At 36.4% G+C, this 14,381-nt stretch overlaps 1 protein-coding gene across 1 annotated transcript in view; it reads right to left on the bottom strand.

The window, feature by feature from the left end:
- CDC40 (cell division cycle 40) overlaps window positions 1-14,381 on the bottom strand; it is a 38,784-nt gene that overhangs the window by 18,422 nt on the left and 5,981 nt on the right. The window contains exons 2-4 of the mRNA XM_066315236.1: window positions 10,624-10,710; window positions 9,263-9,392; window positions 182-265 (exon numbers count right to left, since the gene is read on the bottom strand). Coding sequence (XP_066171333.1) covers window positions 182-265; window positions 9,263-9,392; window positions 10,624-10,710 — 301 coding nt within the window. The remainder of the gene's footprint in view (window positions 1-181; window positions 266-9,262; window positions 9,393-10,623; window positions 10,711-14,381) is intronic.

Raw genomic sequence — 14,381 nt, 5'->3', positions numbered from 1 at the left:
AATATCTCTCTTCCCCCTCTACGTTAAAATTGCAACACATCTCTTCTTTATAGTGTTTTTGGACATGGGTAAGTCTCCCATAATACCTTTCTTTGGTAATACCTATTCCATTTCTTAGTAAAGAAGAAATGAAAACAGCTAACAGATGCAAGTAATTTATACAAGATTATGAATTAATTACCTTGATTTTTTTCAGCTTCTTCTACAGAACCAATATATTTGGTAGCAGCTTCAGGGTTATCTACAGAGGGATCTAATGCATAACCTGGAACAAGGGAAAAAAATACTGTTATTTCAAGCTTTTCAGTTTTGTACAACTTTTACTACTCTGTCCCTCAGCAAATTCTTTCCTGTTAACTCTGAACAAGCTGGGGATGATGAAGGATTGAAACTCTGGAAGCCCATTAACTATTCAGTTGGCTTGAGTATAAAGATTACTGTGAAGTAGTACCATGAGGCCCTTGAGTACATATTGCTATCAGAATGCTTAAATTCGCACAACACAGAGAAACAAATGTAATAGGCAACAGTTAACAATGTAAGATACATAAGATATAAAGGGTGGGTAATCACAGGAAGCCAAGTCACAAAATCTGGTGGGAAGGGATCCCAGGATGCCCCTGCTCCGAGCAAGGTCAACTAACACTGAATTCAAGTCAGCAAACATTAGATTTTGAAATGCCATAGCAACCTCTTCTTGTAATAATGTGGCATAAGGAAAAGACTAGCTCAAAATCTTATGTCAGAGATACAGGATGTTAAATGGATGGTGCTTTAGTGCAGGGCACTGCTCCTTGGTTTGCAAAGGCAGTAAGTCACTGCTATGGAAACCAGCCTGTGACTGCTACACACACAGAGCCCTCTGGTTTCAGGGGCCAGCAGTCTTCTGCTGTCTACTACTTCTGTTGCTTCAAAGACAGTGCTACCCATCTTTGGCAGTCCTGGGGTGGCAGCAGCTGGAAGGCAGAGGACAGAGATGGGGGGGAAAAAAAAAAAATCAAATTAAGTTTTCTAGGGCTTTGTGTGTATTCCGTCTCCCACAGCAAAAATTACTTAATCCTCCTCGTACCAGAACTGGGAAAGCTTCAACTTGAAAGGAGTTGTTTTAACTACTGTGGATGGTACCAGAAGCAGCAGTCATGGCATTTAATTTTTAAAAGAGTGAAGTATTCACATCTTCATTTCCTGACTACAGGTACTACGCCTCGATAAAACCAAAACAAACAAAACAATCCCAACCACAACAAAATCTGCTGCATTTACTCTTATAAGTAATTTATAAAATGAACCAGCATTTCATAGCTGTTTAGGATATTTACAATTGTAATTCATATACCAAACTTTTTTTCTCCATTTCTCCTTAAGTGGATAGCATGATCTTATAAGATAAAAAAATAAATTCATTTGGTTTCCAAGGAACAGGTGGTGCACTGAACACTTACTGACCACCATGGCTTTTTTTTTTTTTTTTTTTTTTTTTTTTTTTTTTTTTGGGAAAGACTGCACCCTGGTGGACATAACGCCAATTTTTATTAAATATTAAAGTGACAAAATGTCTCTTGAGGAGCTGATGAGAATTTCACTGTATCAAGGATGGGGAAAAAAAAGAGAAAGAAATATATTAAACCACCAGTAAAAGTAATCCCACGTACATAATGAATTAAATCCTACAGCATACAATCCATTTTCTGTATTTTTGTTGATTCACAGTGACAATTACGAGCAGAGGGAGATAGTCCAGTCTACTTTGGAGACCACTGGCTCATAAAGGCATATACAAATGCATACAAGTTAAGAATCAATCAACATCGTTCCAACAAGCCAAAGGAGATTGTCTCCCCAAACATTTTTTTCAGAAAGATTACTCTCCTAGAACATGGTCCAGGTAATTTCTTTTTAGATGCTGGGGAAAAAAAGTACCATTGAAATTAGCAGAGGAGCCATTCCAAGAACACAGCAGGTATTCCTGTCCAAATAAAGCATTCCACCCGCTGATCATCCCTGTAGTTTCAAACCTGGTAGGACCTAGCTGTGGAATAACATATGTCCAGATGACCCATGAATACATACGATATAGGGAGAGAAATACATGCCAATGTCATCTTACAAAATACACATTCCCACTATTCCGCTGTTAAACAATAAAATAACTTATTCTAGACTTTTAGTACGGTTTATTTCTATGGTAACCAAACTGTGCCAACATTGCAATCAGACTTCCCCTAATTTAGCTGCCTGCTTTTACTAAGCCACTATTTCAATGAGTTCTCTTCCAAGCTATGAGGTTTCTATTAACAGTAGAGAGATATTACTTTGGATTTCTGTCAAAATCAATACAGTGGTTTACTTGTCCTCCAACTGTATTGACACCATCTCCAGGACTCTATTTGCTTGGTACTTGTAAAAGAGGGACAGTATTCCCATGAATAGGGCCCCTGGGCCAAGCATAGCTTCCCGTGGAAGTAGAGACTTCTTATAGTTGAGTTGAATTTGGTCCAGCATCATTCTCATAGAAAAGCTCTGAACAATTTCTACTTTCTAGTGTATATGTGAAAGGGAATATTTTCTTTCTGGCTGGGACTCCTAAACGCAGCTGCAAAAGACAGCTTGCTTTTATCCTACTCAGCTGGTAACCCACATAATGTGCCCTGACTTCTATGTCTCCTTCAGTTTTAGTTAGGAGGCAGATATTTCCCACAACATTTTAGCAATGAAAGATACAATTCCACCTACATCTATAATTTCAGTGCACCTGAAAATGGTTGGTTAAATAATTAGACTTTGATGTGCATTCCAGAAAGACAGCTAATTAAAGCCTGTTTACACCATAGGCTTGGTGCCTGTTCAATGCAGCACATAGAGACCCAAGGTAGCTCAGGTATGAAGAAAAATACAGCTGGACTAACCCACTCTGCACTGGCATCTCTGCAGAATCAAAGTAATCAGAGAATAAAATGCCTACAATTGTTAACAGGTAACAGAGACTGTAGATTTTGCATGTAACATGAGTAGATTAAAAAAAAAATTAAGCATTATTTCCAAGGCAGTTATTTTAGGCTCTTAAAATATCACTCTTAGTGATGATATAATCCTGCTATAACCAAGTTACTGACTACTCACAGAGCTTTGAGATTCATGGAGAGAAGACTACTTCTTATTAAAAAAGGACATTAATATCTTGTGAAAAAGAGATTTTAAAATACCAAATGTTGCATGAATGAAGCAGTCCACTTTTAGGATGAGCACTGATGCTCAAATAGCTATGAAATGGCAAAAATATTCATGAACAGTATATGTGCAGCATGTAAAAATAATCTGTAATTCTGCTTCTGAAAATGTATATGTGCTCATTTATTGACCTTTTAATCAATACTCAAAATGGAATTTTCAAGAAAAGAGACTCCTTCAGTTCAGAGCACAGATATAGAAGAATAAACGTGCTCTATGTTAAGACTTCCTAGTCTTTTTTGACATGTTCCGAGGAATACAACATTGAAAAAATAATGCTAGTTAAGCATTTAAAATCATAATGTCTTGTGAAGGGGAATTTTATTTTCTAGAGAGACGGCCTCTGTTTGATAGTTGAAATTAAAATAAGAAGACTGCCTTATGTCAGTGGAATCAAACTAGGGTAGATTACCTAGGACTGCAGATGCAACACTGGTTACCAATTAAAAAAGTCAGACTCCCACAGAGCAATTATCAATTGCTTTCCATTAAACTGGGAGAGGACCTTTCACAAGATCATAAAATGCCTACTTGGACTATTCTATTCAATGTTTTTTATGGATTATGCCATCAGCATACTCTTTTCAGGTAGCTGTAAGGGGCAATAAGGTCTCCCACCCAGGACTCCTTTTTCCAAGCTAAACAGTCCCAGCTCTCTCAGCCATTGCAGATTTTCAACCCCAATGTGGAAAACATCTCCAGTGCCTGTGACATCATTTCCCTAAACTCTTGGAATAAAGGGAACCTTACTGAGATGGGTAGGTCTCATTTAAATTAAAAAGCAGATGGCACTGAGAAGGTTGAAATAGTACTTTTTCATAAAATAGCTGGAGTACTTAAAGAATACCTAAAGAAATATAATACTTAAAAAAAATCTTAAGAAAAGTAAGCAATTTGCAATGACACACTATCTTTAGAAACTCATATCCTCAAGGAAGAGGTAGCACAGAAATCTGAAATCTCAGGTAAACAGGGACAGCAATAATCACAGAATCCTATTTAAACTGAAGGCAGGCAAATGTGAAACCCAAGCACACATGCAAAATGACAGAGGCTAAAATAATGCACAGTAACATTAAAATATCTTGTTTTAAAATAATAAACATAATTGGTAGGACAGTACTGACATAATTGGATAGAATATATGCTTTACCAGGTAGAAAGAATACAGAATAAGATGGCTATGCCACTGGGGAAAAACATGCTCTATGCCATAGAAAGCTTAAAGACAAATCAGATTAACAAGTTAATAATGTTAATGAGCATTAAATGATCCTGTAGACTGAAATTCCAGGTCTAAATAGTAGTGACTACAGTTGCCAGAACTCCCAGAGTGACCATTAAGACAGAAAATGCAGTAATCATGAAATGGTAACAGAAATTAAACAACAGTTGCCAGGGAAAGAAGCACAGTAATAATGACATATTTTAGTCATCTCCTTGTAGCAGACTGCACAAATCTCACACCAAGATGTGATGACTTTTACACAATGTACTTGTACCATGAAGCAGTCACACCAGAGATACACATAAAAAAAGCCAGTTTAGCAGTACTTGAAACTTTAGCAGTTTAGAAACTTGATTTTAAGATATTCTAAGGACACACATTTTAACAATGACCATAATAGGGTATAAAACCAATATTGTTGACAAAGCAAAGGAAGATATAAAAACATTTACAACAATGATTTTAATCTCAAAACAGGAGAGCTACATTAAGAAAAGACTTTTAAAAGGAACAGAAAGTGAGCACCAAAGGGTAAAGCCTTTTTCAAATGCAGGGGCACTTCAAAGACAACACGAAAGAGAAAAAAAATCTAATGCCTGCCAGCTAATAAAAGATGACTTTAAAGCAACCAGAAGGAAGTGAGCACAGCTGAATAGTAAGTAAAGAAAAACTATCAGAAATAAGAACCTATTCTTCAAAGAGTTGAAGTTGCATCCAGATGTGGAAAATACAAAGACCAACTCCAGCAGACAATGTGAACACTACACTAAGGCAGCCTGCCCCCAAAAGCAAGGGAAATCTTACAAGATACAAAAACTAACACTTGTCCTTTGTCAAAACTGGCAGGGACAGAAAGCGTACCCAACAGTGTGTAGGCCAACAGATGATCAAGGACTGAAAAGAACATCTGTGAGGGTTGTATTAAACACATGTTGATTATGGTGGAGCTTGGGTGTGCCATACCTGGATGGTGTGACAAGACTGGTTCAGCACAACCCAAGGTGTGCCTCCCAGACTCCTGTGCCATGACCTTTCTTCATGGGCAACTTGATGCTATTTCTACCTCAAAGTGAAATGCCAGGAAACTAAAGAGTCAAGTAAGTGGTAACAAAACATCAGGATCAGAGGGAGCCACCCAAGAGATCTAAAGTCAAACCACAGACGCGGATACTCTCACCCCAATATGACAGAAAAGGAATGTATCAAATACAATGCCATCTTTCAAAGGACGTTTCAGAGGAGATTTGGAGAACTACAGATCAACCTGCCAGACATTTGTGTGGTTGGAAGATTCAAAGAGAAACTACAATAAAGAAAATGAGTATGCACTTGGATGAGCATTATATATTGTAGGAGGGCAGACACCACAATTTTCTCTACAGGTAAATTACAATGACAAAACCTCCAGAATATTTCTGAGGTGACAATCCTGAGAATGAGCAAAGCTTAGTTTATCTTGGATATCTTCACAAAATCAAGTTAGACTGATTACGGGGTGCCTCAAAGGCACTTTAGAAAACCCACAGGTCCTTACACAGTCAATTGATGAAAAGTTATTAAAACACTGTGAAGAATAAATGGTTGCCTTGCACAGCACAGGAAAGTTGCTGGTGGATTCATACTCAGGTCCATGACATTCAACATATTGATAAATGATCTGGAAAAATGGAGCAAGTAGCTTTGAGCAAGTCACTCACAGAACAAATTCACAGTGAGATTAACATGTAACCACTGTGCACAGCTTTGCTCTCCATCTCAGCAGCAACACCGTGGAACTAGAAGAGATACAGAAGAGAGACAAGGACAGCCATAGGCACAAAAATGCTGCAATCGAGGAACAAGAAGATTGATCAGATCTATCCAAGTGAAAATAAAACAACCCCGAAACTGAGAAGCAGCTATGGCCAAGATCTACAAAATAAGAAATCACACAGAAATGGTGAATAAGAAATGATAGCTCATTTTGTTTTCCAGCATAAGATGCTAGGGGATATGAAGCTAAACTAGAAAGCTGTTAAGTTCCACAAGTTCAAAGCAGAGGTAATTCCTCACACAAGGAGCTGCTAAGCTGCAAAGCTGCCTGAAAAAGGTTGCTGTACAAAAAAGAATTATATGGGTTCAAGAAGCAGCTGTAAAAGTTTGTTAAAAAGAAGAAAACAGAAAACCCCAACAGATTGTCTGATAATTAATAAATATATAAGCATTGGCCTTGGTTGACAGATGCATATTGAAAATAAGTATTCAGATGTATCAGTATTTTCTTGCTTCTTTCTTCTGCTCCCCATCAGGTACCCATTGCTGCCTGCTTTTCTAATGGAACAAAGGGCTGGAACGACCCTCAGTCAATGACAGCATGGATGTTCTCAGCTATCCAAGCATCACAAGAAAAATCTACTTTTAAGAGTAAGTATTTATTGCACAAGAAGTAGATAAGAAAGACTAATTGCCAAAAAATACTTGGGTTTGTTTCTGATTAATATACAGGTTTCTCAATGAATATGCATTAACTTTCAGGATTATATATGTATTATGAAGCTGTCTCTTTTTTTTGTGAAAGACAGTTGAGCTGTTTTAGATACAGGATCTCATTTACTACCCTCGTCTTTCATTTACAGTCACTGCTTATCTACTTGCCAGCTATTACAGATTTGCTCAAGACCTCCTGCCTTAGTGCAGTGGTGCTAAACAGAGTAACAGAAACCAGAAGTCTCAAGATCTGTAGCTTTTAAAAGAGAGGTTTACTCCTGTTCTTATGATAGGTTATGACTCAGTCTTGAAAAAGATCTATGGCTTGGGTTTATGCCTATCAATTTTACTTGCATTTTTATTCTTGGTGTTTTCTGAGAAGATATTTATTACATCCTTCTAAATGGAAAAAGAGAGTATTGAAAATGTTAATAGATAACTTTCTGACAACTTAAAGGAGTGCTGTTTTAACAGATCTTCTACTGAGCCGGAATATCTTGCTGACTTGCTGCATCTTCTAGCTTGAACTCAGCTTCTCAATGCTAGTTCTTGCTGCTTAAATTGCCTGTATCTCAGCATTTTCATAGTTCTATTGTCACTGTATCCAGATCATTAGCTATTGAACATTTCTAGAAAGCTGAATGATAGCTGCACAGTTGCCAGTGTTACAGTTTAAAAATACATTTTTATACTCACTTTTAATACAGCTTTCAAGACATGTGCTATACAGTGATGACATAACCAACAGAAGCGGTTTTGAGTAGACTTACTAGCTTTATCTTTCTTCAAATGAAACTTCTCAAATAAAAAACTGTATGCCTACAGGCACTTTTTCCCAGTATCTGTTTTACACACACAAAAATATTACATTTAATTTCAACTTCCAAAATGTTACATTTAATTTCACAGAACAAAATCTAATCTGTCTATTCAGATCTTGAATAGAGGCTCCTACTTGTATTGTCTGTCAAGTTCTAATATCAAAATTACAGTCAAGCAAGTTAAAATTATGCTATGAAACTAGATATATCCATCCCTTAATATTGTCATTTTGCTTATATTCCACATCCTAACAACTCAGTGAAAAGTGCCTATTAGCTAAAACGATGTAAAAGAAAATCTCTGTCATTAATATATTTAAATTTTTAACATTTACAAGAAAGCTTCTAATAAAACTCAAGTACAAAGAAAAATTGAGTGTGGGATAGTTTCTGATGTTAGGCATTTTCTTCCACTGTAATACCTAGCTAGCACAGATGTTAGCAAAAAAGTCCCAATCTCACGCATCACAGAATGCAGTAAGTGAATTCAGGCATGCATAAAGCCCTAATGCAATTAGGGATACATGTTAAGGAAGGTAATTTTTGAGGCAAAACTGTTTGCAAGAAGTAGTATTTTGAATGTAAATACAAATAAAGAAAGATACAAGTTTGTTGTGCAAAAAGTTGAGTGTTGTGACATTTTAAGTTAACACAGGAAGTATCAGATCTTGCCTAATAAACTGAATTTCAAGTATATAAAGGATACTTCATCTGAACAAGCACTTGCAATCAAACTTAAAACAAAAACGAAAGCTTACAATGAAACACAGGAAAAATTAACCATTGCTATATGTAAACACATGGAAGCTTTGTTCTTTCAAATGTGTGCAAAAGAATGTTAAGAATCCATAGTCTTTCCATATTTTTCCTATCTAAAAAAAAAAATCAATTTTTCTTACAGTTCATAAAAAAGTCTGCTTGAACCTCAAGCCTCCCCAAGACTCATGTGTTTTATTTTTCAAGTGCCACTATTTACAAGGGAAAATGTTATTCAAGATAAGAAAGCAGTTACTACACTGACCACCAACACAGCTCCTGTCTTTCCCAAGACTATTTTAGTAATGCATTCCCATTCTCTGCAAATCTGATTCACTCAGTTTTTATCAAGAGGCAATCACTGAAGAGCCTGACAACTCAGTAAGGCTTCCTTATGGTTTTAAGAGAGTCAGAATCACACAAAAGAATCTATTTGCATAACAGATCTACAGTTCATCATGTGAGAATTTGTGTTTTCTATACTTGATGCAATTAATGGAAGGGTTAATTAAGAGGGGCTTGCTAGGAGATCATACGCTGGATTACAGTTCAAAAAGGAATTACAAAATTAGTTTTCCCAAATAAATACTATGATCTCTATTCATACGGATTCTTATTCAAAAGTCTTTTCTCATTTTATTAATTCTCATAGAAAGCAATTTACCGAAGTTACAGTCCTATTAATTGTTTTATCAAGACCATCATAATTTGTCCAACCTAGGTATGATAAAGATGGAGGTGAATTCCACTGTTAAGGACTTACCATAAGTTGCAAATGTTCTTCTTTGTTGTTCAAACATGAAATCATTGATGTGAGCTGGTTCTGCATATCCAGAAAGCATGTTTCTAGGTGCAGCCATTTGCTGAGTCCTAAATGGGTTTTCTGGTCCAAACTTCATCAGAAATGTTAAAACAAGGAGCAGAATTAGTAATATGTTATTTTTGTGTATTTACCTCTTCAGAAAAAAAAAAACCCACTGAAAAAAGAGACTCATCTCAAAAATGGTAACGCAAAATCACTTCAACTTTAAATTTCTTTGACTACTGAGTAAGCTCCTTCATCTGTTATTTCATTTGGTAATCACACAGCTGTTCTGAACAGTTGATTTCGGGATTGAACTTTCTAGCCTTTATTACTGGCACAGAGCTCAGGTTGATATCGACTAGACTTGTTGATACTTGACCAACCAACACATACTGTCACTGAGTGTGGGACCAGTACAAGCATTCAGAAGGTAAAACCCAAGGCTGTCCCACATTAGGTTCCCCTAATTAAAACATTTACAGACAGCAGCACTGAATGAAGTTAAAAATCATGGCTTTGATATGTTACAAGCTTGCTACAAAAAGGCCAATTTATGTGGTTCCACAAAAGGTTTTGTAAACATAAAGCATAACTAATGGAGAAATTTGAGAGTGATACAGTATTTGTCTACCTAGAATGCTAACCCCTGGTCAAAGAGAAGACAAACTCTACAAAGAAGTTAAATATGGAAAAAAAGTTAAATGCTTGAACAGCTATTTTTATCTTCCAGATAGCCTGTCAGTTTTAACAAAATGGAAAGTGGTTCACATGGCACCAGGCAGTCTAAATTCAGTCTTAAAAGGTTTTTCATTACACAAATTTAGCATAGCTCAAATTACTAAAATTCATAATACTGATGTGAATAATTAAACTGAAAGTATTTCGATTTTAATGTAAAATCCTCCTCTTAAAAGTCATGTATCTGCAAATCTTACAAATGTTAATTCTGCCCTAATGAGAACAATGAGTAAATAGTAAAAATTTGAAAATAGTAAAGGAACACTTCAATGCAGTTCATGTTTAACTCAATGTCTTTATAATGCTATTTTCCCGGCTTAATTTTTAATTTTCATAGCTATAATTCTGATAAATATTTTAAGACTCTTCTTAGAAGAACTTTATGCAGAAGATTAAAATTCAAGTGCTAAAAATACCAACACACTTGTGTAGAATCTATTTTTTAGTTCGCCAAAATTATATTCCAAAATGCAGCAAGCATCCAAAGAAGTTGTCTTATAGGAAATTCACAGGAAATTTATACAACCTCTGCCCTTTAAGCCAAAGGCATTGCTGCTCTAAAAACCAACATTGTTTCTTACCTCAGGTGCAAACATAGTTTCATAAGTGGGATTGTACTGAACTTCCTTGATGGCAGGATCAAGGTGGACTCCTGTTTCCACATCTTCCTGAAATAATACAGACATATTAATAACCCATTTTTTCACACACAGACATTTAAATATTGACATTATCTTCTTTATTTCCAAATTAGGGCTGTAGTTCAAGTTGACACTTTCAGCATCATGAAAGAGAAGAGCACCTTGGCCAAAGCTTCTATTTTTAAAAGATATTGATTGCAAAACCAGTGTCAGGCGGTCACTGAGAAACTCGTCTAAAACACTTGAAGACCTTTGCATGTGAATAATTATTTCTTTTTATTTAAAGATTTCATTAATGGGTTTTAAAAACAGCAGCAAGATTGAAGGAGAGGTTTTTTTAAAGGATGTTTGAAAACCAGACTAGTAAAGAAGAACCATTAAAATGGTCAGAAATTTAATATAAAGGTATGAAAGCTAGAACTCAACAAAAGGTAAAAGGCAGAAATCACAAGTAACTATTTAGAAAGACAGTTGCAAAGAAAAAAATTATCTATCAACATTACATACAAGCATCAAGTATAACAACGATTTTCACAGAATCCAATAATCCCTTATTTCCAAAAGGTACATTTTTATACTGGAAGGTATAAATGTAATTCAGCTTTAGTACTTAAAACACATTTGCAAGTCTGTTGTGACAAAAAACTAACGTGACAGATGAAGGGATGAGAAAGAGGGATTAACCAAAATGATAACTTGAAGTAACTCAGAAAGGCACATGCAGCTGAAATAGAGGACAGAGAAGAAAGAAGATGGCTGATAAGGTAGCAGAGCCCAAATGGACCTGGTTTCAGAGCTTTAATAAGGCTCTTTCACATCAACAGAACCCCTCCCTTCATCAAGACCTCACTTAATGAAAGAAAATGTTATTTTGCAGAATTATTACTGTCATTGCTTCCTGTATATTTATTCTAGAAAAACAGCAACTGAAAAGGACTTAGAATGTGCTAGTATGCTGACAAAATCCCTAGTGATCATACTGAAAAAGCTACCTTAGCATTATTGCTTAGTCAGTGCTTACCTACAACAGGATTCCAAAGCATTTGTGACTTTCATTTGTAAGTGGCACAACAGAGAATCAAATTTTAGCAGTTGTTTCATTAATAGAAAATTATCTCAAATAAACTTAATCTTGCTTTATAATACAGTATCTTGAAAGAGCAAAATGGTACAATCTTAACTTGTTTAATATTGTTAGCTATTCTCTGACATGCTACGCCCAGAAGCTCTTTTTCTCTCCAATTTAACAGCAGGTCAATTACAAACTTGCTCATGCATACAAGATATGAGAGATTTTAAAACCTGATTTTCTAGAATACAGAAAAGAAAAACAGTACCTAAAGATCTTTGGCACGTTATCTGATTATATTTGATTAAAACCGCACAACAAAGGAAAATAAAAGCATGTTAAAAAAACTCAAAACAAAAACATGACATGAGCAATTCCATTAATTGTTTTTCTACTAAGGTCACTGTCTTTGAATGGTTAAGTCCAACCAGAAAGCTTTACTCTCACCACATTATCAATTATTTTAACAGGCAGGTGCAGCCATTGCACTGATCTTGCCTGAACCCTCAGCACTACCAGTTCTCAGCCTGACCTCATTTTTCTCATCACACAACCTTTCTGATTCACTGGGCTTGGATGTCAACAACTGCTGGTACATTCACAGCCCCGACTTTGATACACCATGAACTCGCCTGCAAACAGCACAGCAGGCTAATCCTGTCATTCAGCAAAAACCCCACACGGCCCCAGTTACAATAGAAGCATATCAAAACCACTTCCTAACCTATGCTACCTACAAACCTACACTTCCTTTCACTGCTCCATGTCGTGAGGACATTTTCCACAGACAACTTTTTCAAGTCACATCATACAGCTTGCTCTTCCAGCTACACCTCACATCTTGTCCAAAACTCAAAATTTGGGAAAATAAAAATTAATATAACCAATAATAAAGCAAAATTCATCTGATCAGTGGTTAGTGACATTTAAACAGTGATTAGCTTACTTGAAATTAGGACAGCTTTTTTCCTGCTCTTTAATCTGAAGAAGCAAAAAAATCCAGGTTTGCAAAAATGCCAAGAATTTTTCAGTTCTGCTATTTTTCCTCCTCTTATCTTCCTGTGAAGTTCTATTATATGCTGCTTGGTAATTGAGAAAAGAAACAGATTGTGCCATAAAAGCTGATCCTCTGCTGGAGGATTATAGCAATTCTGGTTCTACTTCGCTGCTGGTGGAACAGTGCTGAGTCACTTGAAAGCCACACAATATGTTCACTCCTAGACCACCACAGGCACATTCTTTCTGTGTGAAAACCACCGAGCCTTGAAATTGAAGCACATGTTATATTTATCAGAGCCACGCTCCTCAAGACCTCCAGTCTTATTCATGTTTTCATATATTAGGGCATCAAATGACAATCTCATAACAGGCTGCTGAAGCACATAATGGTTATCTTTTCATTACGTCATTTTGCTTCAAACTATGTAATAAGTTGAATGTGGTCCAACTATCCACTTTACTTTCTCAGTATTTTTTAAAAATGAAATCTTGATAGGAATATAAAGTATTGACAGAAAATATTGCCAAATGTTAGTCCATGGCAAGAGTTCAAATTGCAGCAGACAAATTATCCTTTGGTCAACATCGGGTAAGTGCCATTTTGTACAGCATTACAAGACTCTAGCAGATAGGAGAAAGATTAAAAATATTAACCTAGCCCATCATTCATTTCATCAACTGCCAAGCTATCTGTATTGGGGTCTTTTGGTTGTGGCTTTATTATTTTTTTTTTTCCCCCTGGGTGAGAGGAAAGAACTCATCAGCAACCTCTGGACATGGTGAAGATCTCTGTTACGACTGCACGCATTGCTGGAAGACCGTTTCAGCTGAACTCATCCTTCTAGGATCCAGAAAGCAAGAAAAGGTAATACAGGTCTCACAACACTGTCCCTTTATGTTGGCAACAGCCTTAACTGCACGCATTCCAGATGCATTTGCCATAGCTCCAGCTAAGAGGGAAGGGATCACAGGAGCAGCAGTCTGGCGGAGCTGAGATTGAGATAAGGTAATCTAAGAGATCGCCTCTCTGCTGTGCTGTGCTGTAGCTTTTCCTTTGGTCACAGGAATGATTTATCTAAAAGCCTAAGGTGAGCAATCCATCATGTAGCTTATGTGCCAAGTGTGACACAAGTGGCTCTGTGGGATGGGAAATGATCAGTAGTTAAGCTGAAAGGGGAGGGCATCTGTGATTTCCGTGAAGGGCTAAGCATTACCCTAGATCACTTCCACTCTCAAAGGCACAGGAACCATAAATAGGGGGTCAAAAAGCTCTCAAACAGATAGTGGAGAAAGAAAAAGTTCAGCTGTATTACTGACAGAGAAGCAGCTGGTCTTTGCAACTCAGAAATTGTGTTAATATGGGCTTTATGGCATGCTGTAATATCATTAAAGGGCTGTACATCCCATATAACCTGGAACCAAAGAATTAAGGTTTTAGGAAGTTATGTTTGATTGATTATAGCTATCATGAAAAACATAATAGAAAGAAGCTGGAAACATAGCTCTGTGTGTCATCTCTGCTTTTTTCAGTGCTAGTAACAAGTACTCAGCTGAAATACAGCGGCTACATTAGGCACCACACCTCAAGTAAGTCACATGCTACTGAAAAGTGTTCAAAAGAAAAAAAGCA

The sequence above is a fragment of the Sylvia atricapilla genome, chromosome 3 (assembly GCF_009819655.1).
Source record: "Sylvia atricapilla isolate bSylAtr1 chromosome 3, bSylAtr1.pri, whole genome shotgun sequence".
In the NCBI taxonomy this organism is placed as follows: Eukaryota; Metazoa; Chordata; class Aves; order Passeriformes; family Sylviidae; genus Sylvia; species Sylvia atricapilla.
This window is presented reverse-complemented; position numbering and strand designations above follow the sequence as displayed.